At 43.2% G+C, this 25,245-nt stretch overlaps 1 protein-coding gene across 1 annotated transcript in view; it reads right to left on the bottom strand.

Annotated features, from left to right (window-relative positions):
- LOC126260551 (major facilitator superfamily domain-containing protein 6) overlaps positions 1 to 25,245 on the bottom strand; it is a 359,541-nt gene that overhangs the window by 61,439 nt on the left and 272,857 nt on the right. Inside the window, exons 6-9 of the mRNA XM_049957885.1 lie at positions 23,959 to 24,114; positions 14,492 to 14,605; positions 14,299 to 14,395; positions 7,400 to 7,561 (exon numbers count right to left, since the gene is read on the bottom strand). Of these exons, the coding sequence (XP_049813842.1) occupies positions 7,400 to 7,561; positions 14,299 to 14,395; positions 14,492 to 14,605; positions 23,959 to 24,114 (529 nt within the window). The remainder of the gene's footprint in view (positions 1 to 7,399; positions 7,562 to 14,298; positions 14,396 to 14,491; positions 14,606 to 23,958; positions 24,115 to 25,245) is intronic.

The raw sequence follows: 25,245 nt of genomic DNA on the forward strand, positions 1-25,245 counted from the left end.
CTGAAAAACCGCGTTCTGCTCCTGACAGGTAGGCCGCCCTGCAAAGCAGGCTGATACTTCTCCCATACAACATGCCTCTTTTCTTTGACTTCTTTCTACGGCTGCTCCTAACTCACCTAGTTCAGTTAAAACCAGTATTCCACTTGACAGAGACCAAGAAATGTGTGTAAGAAACATCATGTATTCATCTATATAACAAATTGAGCTTGTCATATCAATATGAGGCACTGAAAAATCTGAAGGCATTCCTACAGGTGTGCTATACATGACAGAACATCATCTTTAAGTCACAGAAATTGAACAGACGCATCTAGATACATACAAGTTACTTTTACATTACTGGAGGTGTAATATGAGGAAAGAGGAAGCGGCTACATGCACAAAATGTCCCATGTATCAGTGGCTACTGCACTGCACAGCTATTTAAAATCTTTAGACCGTTCGCCTGGTGCAAGTCTTTCGAGTTGACGCCACTTCGGCGACTTGCGTGTCGATGAGGATAAAATGATGATAAGGACAACACAACACCCAGTCCCTGAGCGGAGAAAATCTCCGACCCATGCCGTTAGGTATGACATTCCGTCGCGCTGACCACTCAGCTGCCAGGGGCGGACTATATAAATGATTTATCGGGGACACAGCGGGATTCTACAAAAACTGTAATATTTCCTGATGATACAAGCATACAGAAAAAGTGTCCAAACACAGCCATAAGAATAATGAAACAAGCTTAAAAGCAGTACACAGCCAGCAGCTTTTATGAACTCATACGAGTATTATGCAAATCAAAACAAAAAATGATATTTTTGAAGTGTTAGATGAAAGCCATAGCAGACTTGTGTACGAGTAGGAGTAGTGACGTTTCTCAAACTAGCTGTTTATCTCTACCATTCACATACAAAGTTGGTAAACGTTATTTTCCCACCAGACTCTGTATAAATCCTATTGTCTGAAAAACAAAAAAAATTATACCCACTATGATGGAAAAATGTCGTTCTTCAAATTTACTGAGGCTGTGGGGCCGACGTAGAAGAAAATGATGTACAAAGCATTCTAGAAGTAGTTACCAAAATTGTCAGGTTGAGTAGATTAGCGCTAATCATAAGCTTTTGTTAGCATACTTTACAGAAGTAACCAGCAGTGGTCGTTTCTGCCTCTTAATGTGTAACTTGACTCGTCCCACATCCCTGAGGGTTGTCCTTCATTATGGGATTTACGGAATGAGGTACGTGAATGAATGAATGAATGAAAGAATAACAAAGTGCGTCTCCTTGAATTTTGACATTTTCGAGTTTTATGTTGTTCTTGTAGTGCAGACATAGTTGTGTCAAGGGTAAAATGGATCATTCCTTAGAGTGTGTATTTCCATCCTTACGTTAAGTGATTTGGTACTTCTAAGAAGAGCTATCTCTTTATCGAGCAAAATAGTGGGCTATGTCCATTGAGTGTTGAATGTTGTGGACTGTTGTTTGGAGTTTCACATTTACATTAATTATCGAAACAATAAAAGTAATTGAAAACATAGCAATGCATTACGTATTTGTATGTCCAAGTTTTTTAACTTATAATATATGTGTAGCGTAATGCGAAATATGAGCATGATTTCATCACATCGCTTCATATTGAAATTATCTGTATTTAAGGATTTGCGAAAGGAGAATTGCAGGTCAGTAAGGAATGGGCCTATAGAGAATGTTTTGATCAAGAGTGTAAACTGCTGTAACATGACTGTCACACATCGCTTAACGATTTATTTCAGCTCTGTTACGATTACTTGATAATTTATATTGTGAGCTGGGAACTTTTGCTGGGAGTGGGAAGCTATCGGACTCCTTGCAGGAAGGGAGTGACTCTGGCTGTACAAGAGTGTAGCGTTTGCTCAGCAGAAGGCTCTCACTGTGTCTCAAAAGCAGAGAACGGCATCCTCCTGTGAGGTGCCCTGTTTTTATGGAAAAGTCCTGTTTTCTGAAATGTTGCTGTGGCCAGTTCCTGGCGCTAATCCGCTGCAACAAGTGCACTGCTGGTGGTTGTCACAGCGTTCCCGTGTGTGAACTTGAGCGAGAAAATTGCCTTTCTGTCTGCACATCAAAAAGAGCCGCCTACCGACGCTATCCTGGCTGTGTGAGAAAGTTCGTTGCTTTCCCTCCAGTTTATGGACTGTCCAATTCAGACCCGCCACCAGAGATGGTACGAATGATGCTAACGAATGGAGAGAGACAGCTCGGCTCCAGTACCAATACAATGAATCACAATATACCTTTTTGTGCGGCTTAAGTGGAGTTTTCTGTTCCGTTACGCTGATTTTACGTGGGGACAGGCAAGTTCTCGTTCGTCGCCTGGGCTGCAGCATTAGGTCACCCCTCCATACGGAATTTGGCAATTTTGGGCACTTTAGGAGTGGGAAGTTTGATTTGCTTCCCAGCTCTCGTCTTGTCCTGGTGCCCACTCACTGTACTTGGGAAATACAAAGAGTTGCTTGGGCTCAATCAGTTCCCAGTTAACTAACTCCGTTATGCATCTCCCAAGCTAAATTCTTCATATTTAATATTTATCTCTCGTTTATCTTGAACTTTCGAGTTGTCCATATGGGAAATTGTTATTCCTTTTTCTTCATGCAGTCTTGAAATAGAAGTGCAAGCCCAACAGCGCTTGGCGTCGCTCATCTTCCTCTGCGGTACTTTGTTATCAGTTGACGAGAGCAAAAAGAAGTTTTGTACTCACAATTTATACTTACATTTTGTGGTCCCTAATTTCCTACAACTTACGCATGGTTATGTGACCCTTAAATAATAAAAATGCCCACTGCAATGTTAGGATGTTGCTTCAACGTAGTGAGTTTCCGTTGCTAAGCATTACACTCAAATACACGAGAGGTAGAGAGGTGATAACGAATGAATAGAGCTCGCATATTTTATAGCTGGTTTAATTTGTGCACACGCTGTTGAGCCTTATTTCGACCTCTACCAAGTCGTTAGCGTGCCACTATTCATGTCAAATGTGTCATGGGATCCGTGATGGAACATTTGCGTACTTTCTGTTTAACTTCTGCATGCCATTAATCATAGCTGTCCGCCCCTGGTCGCTGAGTGGTCAGCGCGACGGAATGTCATACCTAACGGCCCGGGTTCGATTCCCGGCGGGGTCGCAGATTTTCTCCGCTCAAGGACTGGGTGCTGTGTTGTCCTTATCATCCTCATTTCATCCCCATCGCCACGCAAGTCGCCGGCGTCAAATCGAAAGACTTGCACCAGGAGAACGGTCTACCGACGGGAGGCCCTTGCCACACGGCATTTCCATTAATCATAGCTAATAACCCGTTTTGTTTCATTAGAGATAGTCCCGCATTACTTTCTTCCCTTCCTAGGAGCTATCCAGTTAATTTTCATAGCAGACCTTTGCCTGGATAAACTTAGATATAAACACTTAATTTTCACAATCTTCCAATATTCGAAAAAAAGACCTTGCCAAACACGTGATAAATTTAAAATTAATAATCAGATTGCAAATGAAGGACAAAGGGAAACACTGACAAAGTCTCATTATCTGCTTATGCAGGAGGTAGAGGTAGGTAGAGAGGCCGTCGGTCAACCAAAGAGCCACATAAAACCACTCCCTTACAGACCCTTGTGGACTTTGCCTTCTGCCTCAATTTAACATCAGAAGACGGAGTAGATGTAGATGATAAAATACGTAGCTGAAGATGACTAAACCAGCACCTCCTGTGCTAGTAACAAAGAAAATGCTGCGGTTTCGTAAATATTACGAAATGCTGTCCAAATTAGGTATCTTTTTAAAAAATTCATTTAATTAAAGTATATATTGTGGATATGGTACAGTTTTCGTCGTAGTCCCAGGTGCTCTGCAATAAGAGTTAGAAGCTTTTTTTTCCATCAAAGAAAACACTGGAAGGCAAATTTATAGTGCATATAATTCTGTAATGTTAATGAAATTCCAGCAAATATAATAAGATGATGTTTTCATGTTTGCTATTTCTATTATTTGCAGTAAACAAATGAAAGCATTGTTGTTGCGGCCTTCCGTCCGAAGACTGGTTTGAAGCATCTCTCCATGCTACTCCGTCCTGTGCGAACCTCTTCCGCTCCGAATAACTACAGCAAACTTCATCCTTCTGAATCTGCTACTGTATTCATCTCTTGGTCTCCATCTACAACTTCCCCCCCCCCCCCCCCCCCCACACACACACACACTTCCCTCCAATATTAAATTAGTGGTCGCTTGATGTCTCAGAATCAGTCCTATGAACCGATCCCTTATTCTAGTCAGGTTTTGTCAAAATTTCTTTTTTCCCCAGCTCTGTTCAGTACCTCGTCATTAGTTATGCGAGGCACCAATCTACTCTTCAGCATTCATCTGTAGCATCACATTTCAAAAGCGTGTATTCTCGTCTCAACTGTTTATCGTCCTTGTTTCACCTCCTTTCAGAAAAAGCTTCCTAACACTTAAATGTATATAGGGTTTTAAAAAAATTTCTCTTCTTCAGAAACGCTTTTCTTGCCATCGCCAGTATACATGTTATATCCTCGCTACAGTTACTTGCTGTCCAACTAACAAAAGCCATCTACCCATCTACTACATTCAGTGTCGCGTAATTCCTCAGCATCACGATTAGTTACACTCCACTCCATTATTTTTTTTTTGTGCTTTTGTTGATGATCATTTTATATCTTCTTTTCAAGACACTGTCCATTCCGTTCAACTGCTCTTCCAAGTCCTTTGCTGCCTCTGACAGAATTACAAAGTCAAAGCATTATAAAATAGAAGCATGAACTTGAGGTCTCTGTTGGTAGAGTTGACACACTCGTCCACCTGTTGGTGTACTCAAAGTGGTGGCCCGCTAGATTTCTTGTCGCCTAACAGAACAACATATATTGAGGTGACAAAAGCCATGGGATAGCGATATTCACGTATATAGCTGGCGGTAGTGTCGCGTACAGAAGATATGAAAGGGTGGTGCATTAGGGAGCTGTCATTTGTGTTCAGGTAATTCATGTGAAAAGATTTCTGATGTGATTATGGCAACACGAGGGAAATTAAAAGACACTGAACGCGGAATGGTAATTGGCGCTAGACGCATGAGACATTCCATGTGTAGCGTTCTCGCTTCCCACGCCCGGGTTCCCGGGTTCGATTCCCGGCGGGGTCAGGGATTTTCTCTGCCTCGTGATGGCTGGGTGTTGTGTGCTGTCCTTAGGTTAGTTAGGTTTAAGTAGTTCTAAGTTCTAGGGGACTTATGACCACAGCAGTTGAGTCCCATAGTGCTCAGAGCCATTTGAACCATTTGAACATTCTATGTGGGAAATCGTTAGGGAATTAAATACAGATCCGCAGTGTCAAGAGTGTGCCGAGAATACCAAATTTCTGGCATTACCTTTTACCACGGACAACGCAGTGGCCGACCGACGACCTTCACTTGATGACCTAGAGCAGCGGCGTTTGCGTCGGTGCTAACTGACGAGGAACAGTTAATGGAATAACCGCAGAAATCGGCGTGGATCGTACGACGAACGTATCCGTTAGGACGATGCGGCGGAATCTGGCGTTACGCTATGGCGGCAGACGACCGACGCGAGTGCCTTTGCTAAAAGCACATCGCCTGCAACTCCTCTCCAGGTCTCGTGACCATATCGGTTGGTCCCTCGACGATTGAAACACAGTGGCCTGGTCAGATGAGTCTCGATTTCAGTTGATATAAGCTGATAGTAAGGTTCGAGTGTGACGCAGACCCCAAGCAGCCATGGACTCAAGTTGTTAACGAGACATTGTGAAAGCTGGTAGTGGCTTCATAATGGTGTGGGCTGTATTTACATGGAATTGACTTGGTCCTCTGGTTCAGCTGTTCGGCTACGTGGAGACCATTTGCATCCCTTCATGGACTTCACGTTCCCAAAACAATGATGGAATTTTTATGGATGACAACGCCCCATGTCACCAGGCCACAATTGTTCACGATTGGTTTGAAGAACATTCTGAACTGTTCGAGTGAATGATTTGGCCACCCAGGTCGCTCGATACGAATCCCATCGGACATTTACGGGACATAATCGAATGGTTAGTTGGTGTGCAAAATCCTGCACCAGCAACATTCTCAGAATTATGGACGCGTATAGAGGCAGTATGGCTCAATATTTCTGAAGGGGACATCCAACAACTTGCTGAGTCCATGCTACGTCCAAGTGCTGCACGTCGCCGGGCAAAATGAGACCCGACACGATATTAGAAAGTATCCCAAGACTATTTTCACTCTTTGTAAAGAGCAACGAAGGGGCGTCTGTGCGGAATTGCTCGCATGTTACGAGGTTGATCGTAAAGAAATTTAATCGAAAATCAGCACAGACGATGAAACACGGGTTCATCACTTCGAACCAGAAACAAAACGGTTATCCATGGAGTGGTGCCACACCACCTTGTCTCCGAATAAACAGTTCAAAGCCGCATCCTCAGCCAGTAATGTCATGGCGACTGTCTTCTGGGACTCTGGAGGGGTTCTTTTGTTTCATGTCGTTTCTCACGGTGCAAAGATCAACTCTGATGTGTACTGTGCTCTGAAAATTGGAGAAACGACTTCACCGTGTTTGTCGCTACAAAAATGCAAACGAACTTCTCCTTCCCCATAACAACGCAAGGCTTCACGCAAGTCTGCGCACCAGAGAGGAGCTTACACAACTTCATTGGACTGTTCTACGCCGTCAACCGTACAGCCCACATATCGCTCCTTCCGACTTCCATCTGTTTGGCCCAATGAAGGATCCACTCCACGGGAAGCAATGCGTGGATGATGGGGCGGTTAATGATACAGCTAGACGTTACCTCCGATGTCGACCAGTAGAGTGGTACCATGCGAGCATACAGGTCCTCCCAGTAAGTTGGCGTAAGGCCATCGCATTGAACGGAAATTGTGTTGAAAAATAGTATTTTGTAGCCAAAAGAGTAGGGAATAATATAGTGTAGTGGGTCCTGTATAAACCAACCTGCTTTCAGAAAAAAATGTGTTGCACTGCTTATTGGACGCACCACGTAATTGCAGCTGTTTTTTCCCGGTTTGTGGCGAATGTCCGTTGGGCACCACCACCCACAAGGGGAAAGAACAGACGACAACTAATATAAACAACAAAAGTACTCTAAATGTGAAAGGCAGTCTGAAGATGAACCTGTCAGTTAGAAACAAGTAACGGCACTATTTTTGTATATAAACAGCGTTATTGACAATGGCTGGTTGCTGTTTTTTTCATTGCAAGAATCTGCTTGTGTCTTGTACACAGCCATGATCTCAATATGTCAGATTTCGACAAAAAAATCACAAGAATAGTGTATCCATGGAAGTTGTAGATTTGAGAATCTGCTCGCCAGACAGAACGCTACAGGTAGAGGCGGTACTGACCGAAGTAGTTGACGAAGATGCCGCCGATGACGGCGCCGCAGCCGCGGCCCAGCCCGTGGTGGATGCCCTGCAGCACGCCCTGGGCGGAGCTGCGCAGCTCCTGCGGCGTGTTGTGCGCGATATACGAGCAGCACGCCGCCCACACCGCAGCGTGCGTGATGCCTGCGGCAAGGCGCGACAAGGCACTTCACAAGCCAGCAGCACCACGGAGGCAACTTGTCGAACACTACTGTAAGTTTACGTTCAGTTCGAGCAAAAGCTCACTTCTCAGCTATGGAATTCTTTAGTGGGTATCAAACGCACAAAACATGAACATAGTTCTCACACTACAGAGAAGGGTCATAAGAATGACTGGAATTAAAAATACTCCTATCATAGCACAAAAAGACGAATTTCCTAGACAGAGTTAGAGATGTACACTACTGGCCATTAAAATTGCTACACCAAGAAGAAATGCAGATGATAAACGGGTATTCATTGGAAAAATATATTATACTAGAACTGACATGTGATTACATTTTCACGCAATTTGGGTGCATAGATCCTGAGAAATCAGTACCCAGAACAACCACCTCTGGTCGTAATAATGGCCTTCATACGCCTGGGCGTTCAGTCAGACAGAGCTTGGATGGCGTGTACAGGTACAGCTGCCCATGCAGCTTCAGCACGATACCACAGTTCATCAAGAGTAGTGATTGGCGTATTGTGACGGGCCTGTTGCTCGGCCACCATTGACCAGACGTTTTCAATTGGTGAGATATCTGGAGAATGTGCTGGACAGGGAAGCAGTCGAACATTTTCTGTGTCCAGAAAGGCCCGTACAGGACCTGAAACGTGCGGTCGTGCATTATCCCGCTGAAATGTAGGGTTTCGCATGGATCTAATGAAGGGTAGAGCCACGGGTCGTAACACATCTGAAATGTAATGTCCACTGTTCAGAGTGCCGTCAATGCGAACAAGAGGCGATCGAGACGTGTAACCAATGGCACCCCATACCATAACGACGGGTGACACGCCAGTATGGCTATCACGAATACACGCTTCCGATGTGCGTTCACCGCCATGTCGCCAAACACGGATGCAACCATCATGATGCTGTAAACAGAACCTGGATTCATCCGAAAAAATGACGTTTTGCCATTCGTGCACCCAGGTTCGTCGTTGAGTACACCATCGTAGGCGCTCCTGTCTGATGCAGCGTCAAGGGTAATCGCAGCCATGGTCATCGAGCTGATAGTCCAAGCTGCTGCAAACGTCGTCGAGCTGTTCGTGCAGATGGTTGTTGTCTTGCAAACGCCCCAACTGTTGACTCAGGGATCGAGACGTGGCTGCACGATCCGTTACAGACATGCGGATAAGATACCTGTTATCTCGACTGCTGGTGATACGAGGCCGTTGGGATCCAGCACGGCGTTCCGTATTACCCTCCTGAACTCACTGATTCCATATTCTGCTGAGTCATTGGATCTCGACGAACGCGAGCAGCAATGTCGCGATACGATAAACCGCAATAGCGATAGGCTACAATCCGACCTTTATCAAAGTCGGAATCGTGATGGTACGAATTTCTCCTCCTTACATGAGGCATCACGACAACGTTTCACCAGGAAACGCCGGTCAACTGCTGTTTGTGTATGAGAAACCGGTTGGAAACTTTCCTAATGTCAGCACGTTGTAGGTGTCGCCACCGACGCCAACCTTGTGTGAATGCTCTGAAAAGCTAATCATTTGAATATCACAGCATCTTCTTCCTCTCGGTTAAATTTCGCGTCTGTAGCACGTCATCTTCGTGGTGTAGCAATTTTAATGGCTAGTAGTGTAAAAGAAGGGAACTAACTTTTCGACATATCTGCCAGCTTCAAAGACATTTAAATCAAAGCATCTTGACATATTCCCGCTTTTTCACTTGTTAGTATTATCTACTCATGTCACGTAACATAATGCATCGTGTCAAGTAAAGTAAAATGATACTTGATTTCATGTCATATAACATGACACATGCCACCATATCATTTTTCCTATGGCCGGCGAATATTCTAGATCTTGCCGCAGAATCAGGGACTTTACCCTAGAAATTGCAACATGCAGGTATGCCAACCCCTTGCAGTTGAGATAGCTCATTGCACTGGGGAAGCAGGGTTCACTCGTAAAAAAGCGCGAATATGTCAAGATGTTTTGATTTAAATGTCTTTGGAACTGCCAGATAAGTCGTAAAGCCAGTTTTCTTCTCTTATGCCCCTTGACATTACATTACATTACCGCAGCTTGGCAACCGATGCAGATTTTTATTGACTTGTGCGACGACTGATACGATATATGTTTTTCATTGTTTTTCGAATCACGTTGCTTACACCGCAACAACGGATAAAGCTTTCACAAAACAACAGGACGACCATTAATTAGATTTATTTGTCTGTATTCTTACAAAATTTGAACTGATTCGCTCAAGTTTGAAACATAGAAATGGCGCGCGTAAACATACTTACAGAAAACGTTTTTGTTGCACGAAAAATCCGAATGACGCTTGATTTTTGAAACAGAGTTTTCAGTTTTATCGTAAGAATGGACGTTTCATTTATTTCATTCACTTTGAACCGTTTATACGCATTCAGTTCATGCAAGAACGAATTTAATTTGCTACATTTAGCTCGAATTTAAACCGTCGTATGTCGAAAATGGATAAAAATTATTGGGTGAAAAAAATTTTGTTTTGAATTTCTCAATTTATCTACCTTCGTGCAAAGTTTGAACCAATTCGTACTAGATTAAAGTATAGAAGGGGGCGTCAAAAACCTCCCAGAGAAATATGTTTTTTGCACGTAAAATCCAACTAAGCAAGATTTTTTCAAATTATTAAAAATTTATGTTAAAATATCTTAGACGAAGATGCGATACACCAGTGCACAAAATTTTAACCACCAGTTTTACTCCAGTCCGGAGAGTGTTTTTGCACGTAAAATCCGAGCGAGGGTGGCTCTTTTTGCACGTAAAATTTGAACGGTGCACATACAAATGGTGCCATTAACTTAGCATTAATTTAAGCCAAATGAAAATCTTTTGCAAAAGGTAGTAATCGATTCGCACAATCGTTCAAACCATGCTTACTATACTGTAACATAGCTGCAGTAAGAATTGCTATAAAAACGGCCGCTGCTCGCGACTAAACCAAAAACTTTTTACTCAGGGTACTTGGCGCAAATAAAAACCGAGAACCAAGATCACTCCCATACCCTAAAACCGCGATTCTGTGAGAGGCCTTTTGGTATATATTTTTTAGGGCTTATTGTAAAGATCTGTTCGAAGCATTGGCGATTTTAACTACGCTGTGTGGTACGTTTACCGATTCATTACGCCTGGATTTAACGTGTAGCAACAAAGGTAAAACAAACCTCCAAATAGAAGTTTCCGTAAAGAAATAAAATTGTGCAATGATTTACCCAAGGAGATTAAAGATTTCAGTAAAACACACGTATTCAAATATACAGTTAAAAGGTACCTGGTAGGTATTAGATTATATAACTGATTGATTACTCAGATAATAGACAGTGGATGCTGCGCAAATAATAATAATAAAACCTCGCTGCCACTTCACACAACACTTTCACACTATCGTCATCTACATGATTACTCTGCAATTCACACTTACGTGTTTCGCACATGTTTCATAGAACCACTTTTATACTATTCCTCGAGCGTTCCGCTTGTAGATCTAAGTTTTCCCCGCAACCTTAGATATTTTTTGTTTTATTTTATTACGATGGTCATTTCTACTGATGTAGGCGAGAATTAACAAAATATTTAGGCATTCGTTGAAGAATCTTGGTGACTGAATTTCGCTAAGAGATACCGCTACAACGAAATGAACCATTGTTTTGATGATTACCACCCCACCACGCACTCCGTATCTGTGACTCTTCCCTATTTCACAATAGCATAAAACGAGCTGTCCTTTGAACTTTTTCGATGTCCTCCGTCAATCCTATCTGGTAAGGCTCCCACACAGTGCAGCAGTACTCAAGAAGATTACGGAGAAGTGTAGTGTAGGCAGTCTCTTTAATGCAAGTATTAATCTTTTCTGGAAATCTTTAGTCCTAAAGCTCTACAATATTAATACTAAGTAATACCTCCTTCCGATCTCAACATTTCACTCTGGGGGCATGCTACTCAAAATGAAAACCAAATACGGTCACTATGGTCCTGCAGTCAGCTGATAAGTGACTGATAGCAAGAAATGAATAGACACTGTATCACTGCCTTTTTTCATTATTAAGTAAAGTCTGCAAAACACTGTTGTACGTGAGGGATAAACCTAGTGAGATTCCGCTGTTTTAAAAAGAGTTGCCTTGTGTTTTGGGAGGCTGGTGGCTCAAAATTCATCCTGCCATTATGGTTTAGATCGTCCGTGGTTTCCGTAAGCCACTTCAGAAAAATGCCGCGATGTTTCCTGCAACAAGACGAAGACCGACTACGTGTGTCATCCTTCTCAAACTAGATCGTAAGTATGTAAATTCTGTATGTATGAACCATATTTATACTGAAGCGCCAAAGAAACTGGTACACATGCCTAATATCGTGTAGGGCCCCCGTGAGCACGTAGAAGTGCGCAGAAGTCCGGACCGTTCGCCGGATAGCTACGTTATTTAAGGAAACAGGAAGTGTTCAGCCACATGTGAAACGTCAACCACGACCTGAAACAAATGATGATGCCTAAGTAGGTGTTTTAGCTGCTGTCGCGGCTAATCCGCACATCAGTAGCAGACAAATTGCGCGGGAATCGGGAATCTCAAAAACGTCAGTGTTGAGAATGCTACATCAAGATCGATTGCACCCGTACCATATTTCTATGCACCAGGAATTGCATGGCGACGACTTTGAACGTCGTGTACAGTTCTGTCACTGGGCACAAGAGAAATTACGGGACGATGACAGATTTTTTGCACGCGTTCTATTTAGCGACGAAGCGTCATTCACCAACAGCGGTAACGTAAACCGGCATAATATGCACTATTGGGCAACGGAAAATCCACGATGGCTGCGGCAAGTGGAACATCAGCGACCTTGGCGTGTTAATGTATGGTGCGGCATTATGGGAGGAATGATAATTGGCCCCCATTTTATCGATGGCAATCTAAATGGTGCAATGTATGCTGATTTCCTACGTAATGTTCTACCGATGTTACTAAAAGATGTTTCACTGCATGACAAAATGACGATGTACTTCCAACATGATGGATGTCCGTCATATAGCTCGCGTGCGGTTGAAGCGGTGTTGAATAGCATACTTCATGACAGGTGGATTGGTCGTCGAAGCACCATACCACGGCCCGCACGTTCACCGGATCTGACGTCCCCGGATTTCTTTCTGTTGGGAAAGTTGAAGGATATTTGCTATCGTGATCCACCGACAACGCCTGACCACATGTGTCAGCGCATTGTCCATGCGTGTGCGAACATTACGGAAGGCGAACCACTCGCTATTGAGAGGAATGTCATTACACGTATTGCCAAATTCATTGAGGTTGACGGACATCATTTTGAGCATTTATTGCATTAATGTGTTGTTTACAGGTAATCACGCTGTAACAGCATGCGTTCTCAGAAATGATAAGTTCACAAAGGTACATGTATCACATTGGAACAACCGAAATAAAAAGTTCAAACGTACCTACGTTCTGTATTTTAATTTAAAAAACCTACCTCTTACCAACTGTTAGTCTAAAATTGTGAGCCATATGTTTGTGACTATTACAGCGCCATCTATCACAAAGCGAAAAAAGTGGTCCAACTAAAACATTCATATTTCTTTACGTACTACACGAATATGTAATAAAAAGGGGGTTCCTATTTTAAAAAAACGCAGTTGATATCTGTTTGACCCATGGCACCGCCATGTAGCGGGCGAACCATAGCGCCATCTGGTTTCCCCCTTCAAGCTAGACAAGTTTCGTTCTTTGTAGTTTTTTCGTTTGACGCTTATTTCGTGAGATATTTGGCCCAGTCACGATCAATGGATCACCCTGTCCTCGTGGAAGCTGAAGTGCCTGTGGAGTTATCCTGAAATATTTCCTACTCGGTCATAATAGTACGCACAGAAGTGTTGTTCAGGTAGCAACTAGAAAGATAGTTTACAAATATAGTAGATAAAATGAAAAGTATTTATTTGTGGAAATCACAAATATTGTGTTCAGTGCATCCAGAGTGTGTGATTTCTTCACACATTTTTACTATAGCAGGTACGGCACCGAATAAATTAAATAGTCATCTTGACTTGAAACACAGAATCTTGAACTTACAAAATAAGCCAAAACAATCGCGCTTGTTTAGTAACGTAGTCTTTCACTGTGTCTACTAGAAGTCTCAAAGAATTATGACAAGTGTCCTTTAAATCTAAAGTTGCTCACAAATTGAATTTTTCAAAATAACGATCCCATAGGGAATGAAGCTGTCAAATGAAATTTCCATAATTACTAATCCACCCCTACTGTCTCTCAGAGAAGATGGAAAACAAGCATAGGCTGGTGCTTCTATGTGCTAATTTCAATCTAAGTAAGGGAAACTGAGATCGGTAGCAACAGAAACAACCGAGAGTGGAGATTCTTATACGACTGCTGGTGACTGCATGAAAAAGAAACAAAGGAAATTCGAAGAAACATCGTATTATTTTCCAAAACTAGTTGTACATTACTTGACACAACGTTGTTTCATGGAAAGAGCAACAAGATTTTTGTATTGCCAACATGTGAAAATAGCAATTCCAATCACATCAGCTTGCAAGATTTATTTTTTATTTATGTTCGCATAAGACTACGGCATACGAATCTGACGACGTAATATATCAAGCATATTTTGCAAAAACTGTGAGCTGTTAGACAAAAAAATCGTCGTGTGGTGTTACTTACCCTGCATGAATTCGAACGGTAAAACCCACCAGGGAGTTGTCAGCCAAGAAATGTAAAGAAAGCGCAGAATATTTCCAACTAGGCCCAGGCACAGTACCTGTGAAAACAACAGTAGCAATATTAACGCTATGGTTAGTTTTGTTTTAACAATGACTTAATTTCGCACTGATTGCAAGTGTTCCTACAATCTAACCTTAACGTGTCCAATTTGCTTTATCAGTCGAAAACTGAAGAAGTAGGCGAAGATCTCGGATATATGGTTTATAACTGATGCAACACCGAACAATGTTGGAGTTCCACCATAATCCTGGAATCAAAAATTATATTAGCAAACCGTCTGTGTTTGACGTAGTACAGTGGTGCATTTTAAATTAACCTGATTTTAAGCAGAAAAGAAGAACGTAATGCACATTCCTATCTCTATACAACTAGATTTAAGCACGGAAAACAGCTCCTGGAAAGTGACTCTCTTTACTAGCCCTGCTCACATTTACCGTGTCCAAGAATTTCCTCAGCAGTCTTCGATGCACTTGTCCATAAATTTTGCTAGTCGGGCAGTGAATACTTTTCCTGCTTTCAACCAAATTTCGACGTATATTTCAAGGACTCGCGTTTAAAGTACTTTCGTAGAAAAACGATTAGATGTTAAGTCGCAGTACTATGCAAGTTAACATACACCGCAAATGAGATTAATCGGCCTGATTATTTGTCATGGTACAAAGTGATTTCATCTACAGCGATCTGAAACGTGGCAATATCTTGATCCACCTACTAAACCGAAATAGATATTTGATTCAGCCGCAGGTACAAAAAATGAGTACCAATTTGGCCGTGACAAACTGCATTATTGGAACAACAAAAAATGTGGAAATTTGTGGTTAGGTCTTATGGGATCAAACTGCTGATGTCATCGGTCCCTAAGCTTACACACTGATTTAATCTAACTTAAAGTATCTTACGCTAAGGACGACACAGACACCCTTGGCCGAGGGAGGACCCGAACTGCCGACGGGGGCAGCCGCGCGGACCGTGGCAAGACGACCCATAACGCGCGGCTACCCCTCGCGGCATGGAAGAACACATCCTCCCCACTCTCGTATCCCCTCCCCGCACAACATCGTCACTTGTTGACGTCAAAATATGCTGACACTGGCTAATGGTGAACTAAACTGACGTCTACAACAAAGCAGCAGTTTCTGCGTATTTACACTAACAGAAACGCATGTCATCTCGACCTACATCACAGAGAGCGGATTTCGAGGACACCCAGGTCTGATGACGTTCTATATCGATCGCGACGTTTCTCACTTTTCTGAGTCAGCCTGCTGATTACTGACTAATGAGGACCGTAACAAAGTTGGACTATTATGGAGGGTGTCCTAAGAGTCACTTTGTAAGTCACACTATGCTTGTAAAGCACTAACTATCAACACATGATTCGCGGTTGTCTGTCTCTCGATGGTAAAGAACATAGTAAAATACTCGTACACAGCTGCTAGCTGCTATCGACTACGTATCTCAAGACTCAGATATATCGATAAAACTACCAGTTGATTAAACTGAAAGAAGTTTTTACCCCAGCGTCCATTCTGGAAAACAATATATAAAGTTTAAAATGAATCACGAAGTATGAGTACTTAAGTCGTAATAAATAGCCTACTACACAAAATATTATTGGATTGTAGCGTTTCAAAGACAGAAGCGTTTTTGTTTGTGGATCCTGCTTTGCAACATGAAACTGCAAAAAGATTCGAGAAAAAAAAGAACGTTTGCCTCCTTGCGCACCTCGGCGCATGTCAATTACAGATGTACGATCCACAGATAACTATCAGAGTTACCAATATAGTGAAATTTAGATTCGATAGTACAATGATGGCAGAAATCCTGATGAAACCTTCATTTACGTCATCCATAACCTATATTTCACTCCTACGTACAAGTCAGGCAGAAAGTAGGAGATAAATGTAACAGATTACTTTTGAACGTGGAATGAATCACTGCTTGCGTGACAGCGTGAGAAACGAGCCAGAGCTTGGGCGACCTACTGTCATTGTTGTTCCATAGCCGCGTGTACGAAGTTTGTGCCTCTCTGCCTCTATGTAGCATCAAAACTACGGCTTACAACGGAAGATTTAAGAAAATTTCGGTTTTTACAGAGGTTCGGTTTTTGCACTGGAAACTGGCTCCGTCCAAAAAGGCCTCAAAAGGCCCAAAGGTACCGACTGACCACTTTCTTATCTTCACCCGATAGGCGTCGCTGGATGTGGATATGGAGGGGCGTGTGGTTAGCACACCGTTTTTCCAGCTGTTGTCAGTTTTAGCGACCAGAGCCGCTAGTTTTCAATCAAGTAGCTTCTCAAGTGGCCTCTCAAGGGCTGAGTGCATCCCGCTTGGCAACAGCGCTCGGCAGACCCGGGCGATCACCAATCTAAGTCGGTTCTAAGTTACTGTTGAACTGACACACCGGCAGCAACACGTGGAGGCGCGGAGCTGAGTTGCCACGTCCTGCACAGAACACACGTGTAATCTCATACTCATATGTTTCATTTAGCTTGCTCAAATTCGCAAACTATTCGATGTACGCAGATGGACATCAGTGTCTTCTGGAAGAGCTGCACTATCTTTTCATTTCAGTTTTATTTATGGCAGCAAATTTTTCATACGTTATACGGAAAGTTTACGAAAACACATTTCGTAACGTCGATCCAGAATTTTCGAAACCTTTTTGTTGCTGAATTTACGTACACAGATTATGGCAAACTAAACTGCACAGTGCACATGAACAATTCCGGAAAAAATGCGTCGTCTTCAAGGATAGTGTTGAATGGCACTGACGCGTACTATGTGCACACTGAGGAGTAGTGTTAAAGATACATTTGTCATTGGCGTCGGCAATCGAATGGCGTTGAGGAGGCCTGTTTATGCGCCCTTCATGAGGAAAAAAATTGTTCAAATGGCTCTGAGCACTATGGGACTTAACTTCGGAGGTCATCAGTCCCCTAGAACTTAGAACTACTTAAACCTAACTAACCTAAGGACATCACACACATCCATGCCTGAGGCAGGATTGGAACCTGCGACCGTAGCGGGCGCGCGGTTCCAGACTGTATCGCCTAGAACCGCTCGGCCACTCCGGCCGGCCCTTCATGATGACTCTGCAGGTAGTAACTGTGCTGAGTTATTCATTCTGAGGTGCAATCATACCCCACAGACAAGTACGTTCTCCTGTTCAACAGCTTCAGCTATCTGAACGGGATACCATTGAGGGAAGTAGGATGGGCACAATGTATCGGTGGTATGTCACTGCTTTCAGCAGTCTGTGGAAGATTCCAACACGTGTAGATCAGGTTCTGGACATCCAGACAGTACAGAAGCACATCAAGATCGACGCATAGTCCGAGCAGAGGTGGCCTATCGAACAATTTCCACTGACGAAATTGGGGCACATGTTGCACTTGCCGTGTCATAAGGAACCACTGGGACAGTATGCTAGCAGCAATATTAAGATCACGCGTGCCTTGTCCAAGTTACCACTGACAGCACGACACCACCAAGCATGGATATTCTGGTGTCATGAGAGGGTTCACTGGAAAGTGGAATAGCGCTCTGTTGTCATCAGTGACGGGAGCGGGTTCTGTCTGTAGGAGACAAGACCGCCATGCGGTACCACCTCCACGTGGTGCTGCACGAGCAACGGTGCCCGCGGCCTCAGCTGTGTTGTCAAATTTCGTTGCACGGTGGGGGCCGTGGGTACCTGCTAAATGGACTGGGTGGAGAACTACGGCCTGTACAAAATTTATCGGATGGTGGACCCTAGCCTTGAAGAAAAATACACCCTTGTTTATATGCGAGTGATGGACGCACACATGTATGGCGTAGGCATGCTAACCTTCCTGTACCAGAGTGCATTCGCCCACGACACACAGGTCCCATCCCAGGCTTCATGGTGTGGGGGCCCACCAGTTACAACTCGCGGTGATATTTCATGTATCTGAAGGGTAAAGTAACCAATGCCCGCTACATTGCATAGGCTGTCATCACCGTTCTACTGTCATTCGTTCGACAGGAAGGTGATGTGGTTTTCAGCAGGACAACGCATGTCCACATACGGCTGCTGTGACGCAACGCCAGTTGAGCATGTTTGTGATAGGATAAAGTGAGAACTTACTCGTTCTCCAGGCCCTACAAGAAAAATTGCTGAATTGAAAAAAAAAAAAAAAACGGCGCAAAATGCTTGGAACGGTCTACCACAAGATGCCATTCGTCACCTACAAGTATACTACGATCGTTTGCATACGAGAATACAATACACGTCTGCATTGCCGCCATAGGCGTCTACATTGCCGCCATAGGCGGGTATACTATGTATTGTTGTGACTGTTTGACGCCGTTTACTGTGGCATGTTGGTTTAATTAGGTTTGAATTTGTTATCATATAACTACCTACGCTTAGATCTACATAGCTACTCCGCAAGCCACCGTACAGTGCGTGACGAATGGTACCCTGTACCACTACTTGTCATTTCCCATCCTGTTCCACTCGCAAATAGAGGGAGGGAGAAACGACTGTCTGTACGCCTCCGTATGAGCCCTAATTTATCCTATCTTACCTTTGTGGTCCTTACACGCCATGTATGTTGACGGTTCTCTAAATTTTCTGAATAGTGTTTCCCGAAAAGAACGTCCATTTCCCTCCAGGGTTTCCCATTTGAGTTCTCGAAGCATTTCTGTAACACTTACGAGTTGTTGGAACCTGCGGTGACAAAGCTAACAGCCCGCCTCTGAATTGCTTCGATGTCTTTCTTCAATCCGACCTGGTGCGGATCCCAAACACTCGAGCAGTACTCCAGAATAGATCGCCCCAGCAACCTACATGCGGTCTCCCTTACAGGTGAATCTCTTTCCTAAAATTCTCCCAATAAACCAAAGTCGACCATTCGTCTTCCCTACCACAGTTTTCACATGCTCGTTCCACCTCATATCGCTTTGCAACATTTCGCCCAAATATTTAAACGACTGGACTGTCTTAAGCAGGGCACTAGTAATACTGTATGCGAACATTACAGGTTAGTTCTTCCTTCACATCCGCATTAACTTAGATTTTTCCACATTTAGGGCTAACAGCCATTCATCATACCAATTAGAAATTTTGTCTAAGTCGTCATGTATCTTCCTATAGCCACTCACCCTATTGCCGATCACACTGAATACAGCCCTGTATCTGACGTTTCTTTGCCAAACTTCGCTTAGCGCATTAGAAAATGTTCCACTTGGCCTTCAGCGACAGCTACGGTTTCAGCTTGATGGTGCATTGCCACACGTTGGAATGAATGTATGTAACTATTTAAATAAAGCGTTTCCAGGGAGCTGGATTGGTCGTGGAGCTGAAGTGTTCTGGCCTCCACGTTCCCGGACCTTAATCCACTGGAGTTTTATTTGTGGGGACACTTAAAGGAACAAGTTTATAGTACTCCACAGATGGATGTGCACGACCTAATAGCTCGCGTACATGGCGCTTGGTCAATGGTGGATGCATGTGTGTTGCGTAGGGTCCGGCCTAGTATGATCCAGCGAGTGGCGAAGTTTTTGCAAATGCAATGTGGTCGCTTTGAACATCTTCTCTACAGTGGACGTTGGTCGTACGTGTACATACCGGCTCTGTCAAGATAAACCTGGACGTCAAACGTACAGAGTTGAATTATTGTGCGTGGCATAATGTACAATCTAGTGTAGCCTAACCACTGTGTTTTTCGTACCTCATTCGATACAGACGATGTTTCTGTATCCACTGTTGTTTTTTGTTGTCTCTATTTGTGTTACGCAATAAACAAAATGGTCTTTTATGCCTTAATGTTTAAGTAAAGGTAACAGCAGCAGAAAGCAATACAGAAGATACGACATTGTGGAGATGTATACTGGATACAATTTGATGCATTGACTGAAAAAAAAAGTTTGGCGCGAACGGAACTCTAATAGCGGGCGAGTCTGGATATCCGTTCGCAACGGCATTGCCGCATCTCACTGAACTAATTGGACAGCTTTGTCACAGTGCAGAGTTCATGCTGCCTGTTTTTGGCTACGTTGCAAACAGTGACAGCGTTGCCAGAGCCTAGTTTTCTAAATCGATTTTCTAATAAACCTATTGGAGGGCTAGGATTGCTGGATACACTTTGTGTTGATTTGGGAGGAGGAATCCCATGCAGACCACCAAGTGCTGCATTTTTTCTTCACCTTGTATAAGTGGAAGAGAGAATCATTGTGGTGACAATACAGGATGAAAATGTGGAAATCCACTGACATAAGGGACTTTGACAAACGACGGACCGTTATGGCCTGACGCCTGAGAACGAAAATCTCGAAAACGACGAAAGTGGTCGGCTATTCGCGTGCTACTCTCATGAACGCCTATGGAAGTGGGTTAAGGAATGGTGAAACCGCGAAAATTGTTGAAAGTCCAAGCCGCATCCCAAAATGTAGAGGTCGGAGGCTTTCTCGCTCTGTAAAGCATGATACGTGGCGATCTGTAGCAGGTCTGGTGACAGTACAATGCGGGTGCAGGCACTAGTCTTGCGGAGAACACTGTTTAGCGCATATTGCTGAACACAGAGCTCCCCAGCAGATGGCGTCTACGCTCCCCCACAGTGACCTTGCGACGTCGCCAATTACGACTGCAGTGCGCTCTAGATATACGGGATTGTGGCGTGGATCAATGGAAACACGTCACCTGGTAGGCTGAATCATGTTTCTTGTTATATCTGGTCTACGATCGTGTACTACGCCGTCATCCAGGTGAAAGGCTGCCTGAAACACACATGGCCAGTATTATGCTACGAGGGACATTCAAGTGTGCTTCAGTGGGACCTGCCGTAGTAATCTAAGGTACGGGGTGTTCAAAAAGTGTCTCCGCAGGGCCGTATGATTGTTAGCCGCGCGTGCCGTATACCGCAGTGAATATACCGAAATGAAACTAGTGAAATATAAGTTATTAATTTAATGAATATTCATTTTTATTTACAAATTTTCACATTAAATGTTTAAAGTGTCCCCCCTGTTGTTGAATACACAATTCAATTCGTCTAATCATGTTTCCAAACACAAGCTGTAACATTTCTTCTGTAACAGAAGCAGTGAAACTGGATATCGCAGTTTTCAATTCATCGATGGACTTTGGACGGTTTTTATAGACAGTTGCTTCCGCTGCACTCCAGAAGAAAAAGTCAGGTGGCGTTAGGTCAGGCGATCATGGAGGCCAAAGTCCCTGTGAAATTATGCGATCACCAAAAACATCAGCAAGCAGTAACATTGAAACGTGAGCTGTATGTGCGGTTGCACCATCTTGTTGAAAATAACCGTTCAGTATTTCACTTAACACAAGTTCTCATATTAATGGCTACAGAATATCACTGCAGTATCGTTGTGCGTTTATTGTTTCAATGAAAAACATGGGACCCACAATCCGACGTCTAGAAATTGCAATCCAAACTCCCATTTTCACAGAATGAAGTGGTTCCTCATGAATACACAATGGATTTGCAGTGCTCCACACACGAGAATTTTGCGAGTTCATGTACCCGGATACATGAAACCAGCCGGCCGGTGTGGCCGAGCGGTTCTACGCGCTACAGTCTGGACCCGCGCGACCGCTACGGTCGCAGGTTCGAATCCTGCCTCTGGCATGGATGTGTGCGATGTCATTAGTTAGTTCAAAGTTCTAGGGGACTGATGACCTTAGAAGTTAAGTGCCATAGTGCTCAGAGCCATCTGACCCAAATTAAACCACGCCTCATCAGTGAAAAACGTTTCATTACGAATATCCCTTCCATTTTGTTGAAATAAATTTTTGAACCATTGACAATAATGCAGTCTCTTGCCATGATCAGTATTTTTCAGTTCTTGCACGACTGTCACTTTGTATGGGAAAAGTTCTAATTTTTTCCTTACAGCTGTGTGGGCCGTTCCGACACTTCCATCGATTTCCTGGGCGAGTTCTCTTACTGACTTGTTCGGACTCATGGATATTTTATCGGAAATATCGAGTAGTTTATCCTCAGACAAAACGCTAGGACGACACTTCTCGGTGCATCTGTCACTGAACCCGTACTTCGAAATTTGTTAATCATATCTCGCACAGTATCGCGATGTGGGAGTGTTGTCTCCGGGGAAACTGAATTAAATGTTTGACGAACTGAAACCGTGTATTTACCGCCAGCTTTGAAAACTAGTTCGACTAAAAACACACGTTCTTCAATGGTTAGCATTTTAACAGTGACAAAAACGCAACAACCGAACAAAGGAGCTAAACTTAAACGTTCACGTCAACACGTAACGGCACACACCAGCGATACTACTGACGCTGGCTGAGATAAACGAAACAGTGGAATGTTGTGAGGGTCCACTTGAAGGGAAGTAACCCAGGCAGGCGAACAATCATACGGTACTGCGGAGAGACTTTCTGAACACCCCATACAATGACAGTTGTGGGCTACGTGTATTTCTGACCATCTGCGTTTCTTCATGCTTGATGTCTTCCTCGACGCTAATGGTATCTTCCAGCAGAATAACTGTCCGTGTTATAAGGCCAAAATCATATTACAGTGGTTTGAGGAGCATGACAGTGAATTCACGTTCATGTCTTGGCCACTAACTTCTCCTGATACGAACGTTAGGGATCACATCTATGGCGCTATCTGCCACCAACTCATCGTCCACAAACCACCAGCCCGCAATTTAGTGGGACTGTGTGGCCTGGTCAGAGACATCTGGTGCCACATACCTCCGGAAATTTACCAACGGCTTGATGAAACCAAGCCATGCCATACCACTGCTGTACTGCGTTCCAGTGGGGGACGAACTCACCATTAAGCACGTGATCAAAATGTTTTGACCCATCAGTGTGCGTTTTGACGTGTTGTCAGCTTTGCGAAATTGTCCAAGTAAATTGGCAAAGTTTTTCTGTGGTGATGAAAGTATTTTAATTTTTTTCCTCCGTCAGTTTTGTCTGAGATCTCTTAAACAAACTTTCTCACTAAAATCAGTTTGTAAAACAGTCACTTTGGCGTTAAATGTTTTTTTAGAACTACAGCACTGAAACTCGATTAAACTAAAAACTACTAGGATTTATCAGCAGCTGTCTGTAACCTAAACCTACAGATTAGTTGTATCAACTGAGTGATAGCTCCACGAACAGTTCGACAGGAAGGAGTTGCCTACGATGAGAGAATGAAGCTCCCTACATCACCCTACCCACGATATACACAAAACACCAAAAGTCTGAAATCGAGAGATACCTACGACTTCGAACACTCAGCCTAAAGTACAGATTAGGTCAACTTTGTAATATCGTCACTAGGTCTGACCTGCGAAACTCTGGCGACGTCAGACACTGCGACACTTGAATTCCTGTCCTGGCTGTCACCCGGTGCAGCCTCGAAGACCTTATGTCAAGAACACCTAACGCAATTGACGCGCATGACTTCTGTGCTGAACTAGACTAACTAATAAACTCTGTTTTTTAAAGTATTATATGTAATATGTAATTCGCTTTTGTATTATAAGTGCCATAGCTTGTACTTCATTTTACTTCTTTTAATTTGTGAACTATTTCTTCTGTCAAGAATTTAAACGAACTTGGCACTTTTATTGTTATTAAAACTGACTTACCTGAAGATGCCAAAAAAGGAAGGTGAAAATAAGTCCGATTCCAAACCCCATAAACCATGATACGAAGAGGAACGATCCGCACTTGAGGTTTCCAAACTGCTTGAACACTGTCACCCACTCTGGGATCTCGCGCGTCGTCTGGGCGAACATTTTTGTCTGCAACGAGTGTAATGTTTACTGAAAAATCTCCATCACGCTATCTTGATCAAAGTTCATTATAAGAGATTTCATGTGAGCAAATAATGAAAGGCAACTTATAGTAACAATAATAATAATAATAATTTAAGCAATATAAAAATTTTATTCTTAAAAAAATTCACCTTTTATTACATGAACTGTCGGTTTCGTAATATATTGCAAAGTCTTTACGTTGTAGACTACGTTCGCAATCCATTTATACTTGTTAAAATAACTACAAAAGCCCCATGTTGGAAGAAAATAAGATAGTGACAGGTAATAACTTCATGCAAGAAAGATTAAATCCACATAAGGAAAATAGTTTCTTTAATGTTATATATTCTAATTATTTTCTGTTACTAAACTAATTTGCACAATTACATCTAAATTTCCTTCAGTGCTTTTCCACAAAACGCACCCTTTACACATGTAACAAAAAGAAGAAGGAAAAAAGAAGGAAGATTATGGTTTAATGTTCCGTAGGCCAAGGTATTTTGAAGTAAGGTACAAGCTCGAACCGGAGAAGGTTGGCGAAAGAAATCGGCAGTTCCCTTTTCAAACGAACTATTCCGGCGTTTGCCTTACGCGATTTAGAGATATCATGGGAAACCTAAATCTGGACGTTTGGGAATTTGAACTGTCGTCCTCCCAAATACGAGCTCTGTGTCCTAACCACTACGCCACCGCGCTCGGTGGACGGTTCAAAGATACAATCTCCAGATTAGGGCACGTTTGCCTGGGCCTCTATCATTTAGGTTGTAGGGCAGACCTTTGGCTGGCGATGGATATGCATGTACAAGTGGTGCAGTATGACCTGGGGAAGTATTCGGTCCTGGTCAAGGTTTGGGTTCAGCCATCTGAGTACTCTTTCGTGACTTGTGGAAGACTATGAACGCTCAATGGGGTTGTTGTACGACATCAATAACTTGCGAACTACCTTACCTTTACAAAATCCACACTAGTAATGTACGAATCAAACGCATATATATACGGAGCGCATAAATGTGCGGAAGGACTATTTCGAAGAACGGTTAAATGACCATCTAGGAAAAGAGATGAAAGGAAAGTAAGAACCCCAGCCAAAAGGGGATGAGCCTACAGTGAGGGAAA

Source organism: Schistocerca nitens, chromosome 5, assembly GCF_023898315.1.
Source record: "Schistocerca nitens isolate TAMUIC-IGC-003100 chromosome 5, iqSchNite1.1, whole genome shotgun sequence".
Classification (NCBI taxonomy): domain Eukaryota; kingdom Metazoa; phylum Arthropoda; class Insecta; order Orthoptera; family Acrididae; genus Schistocerca; species Schistocerca nitens.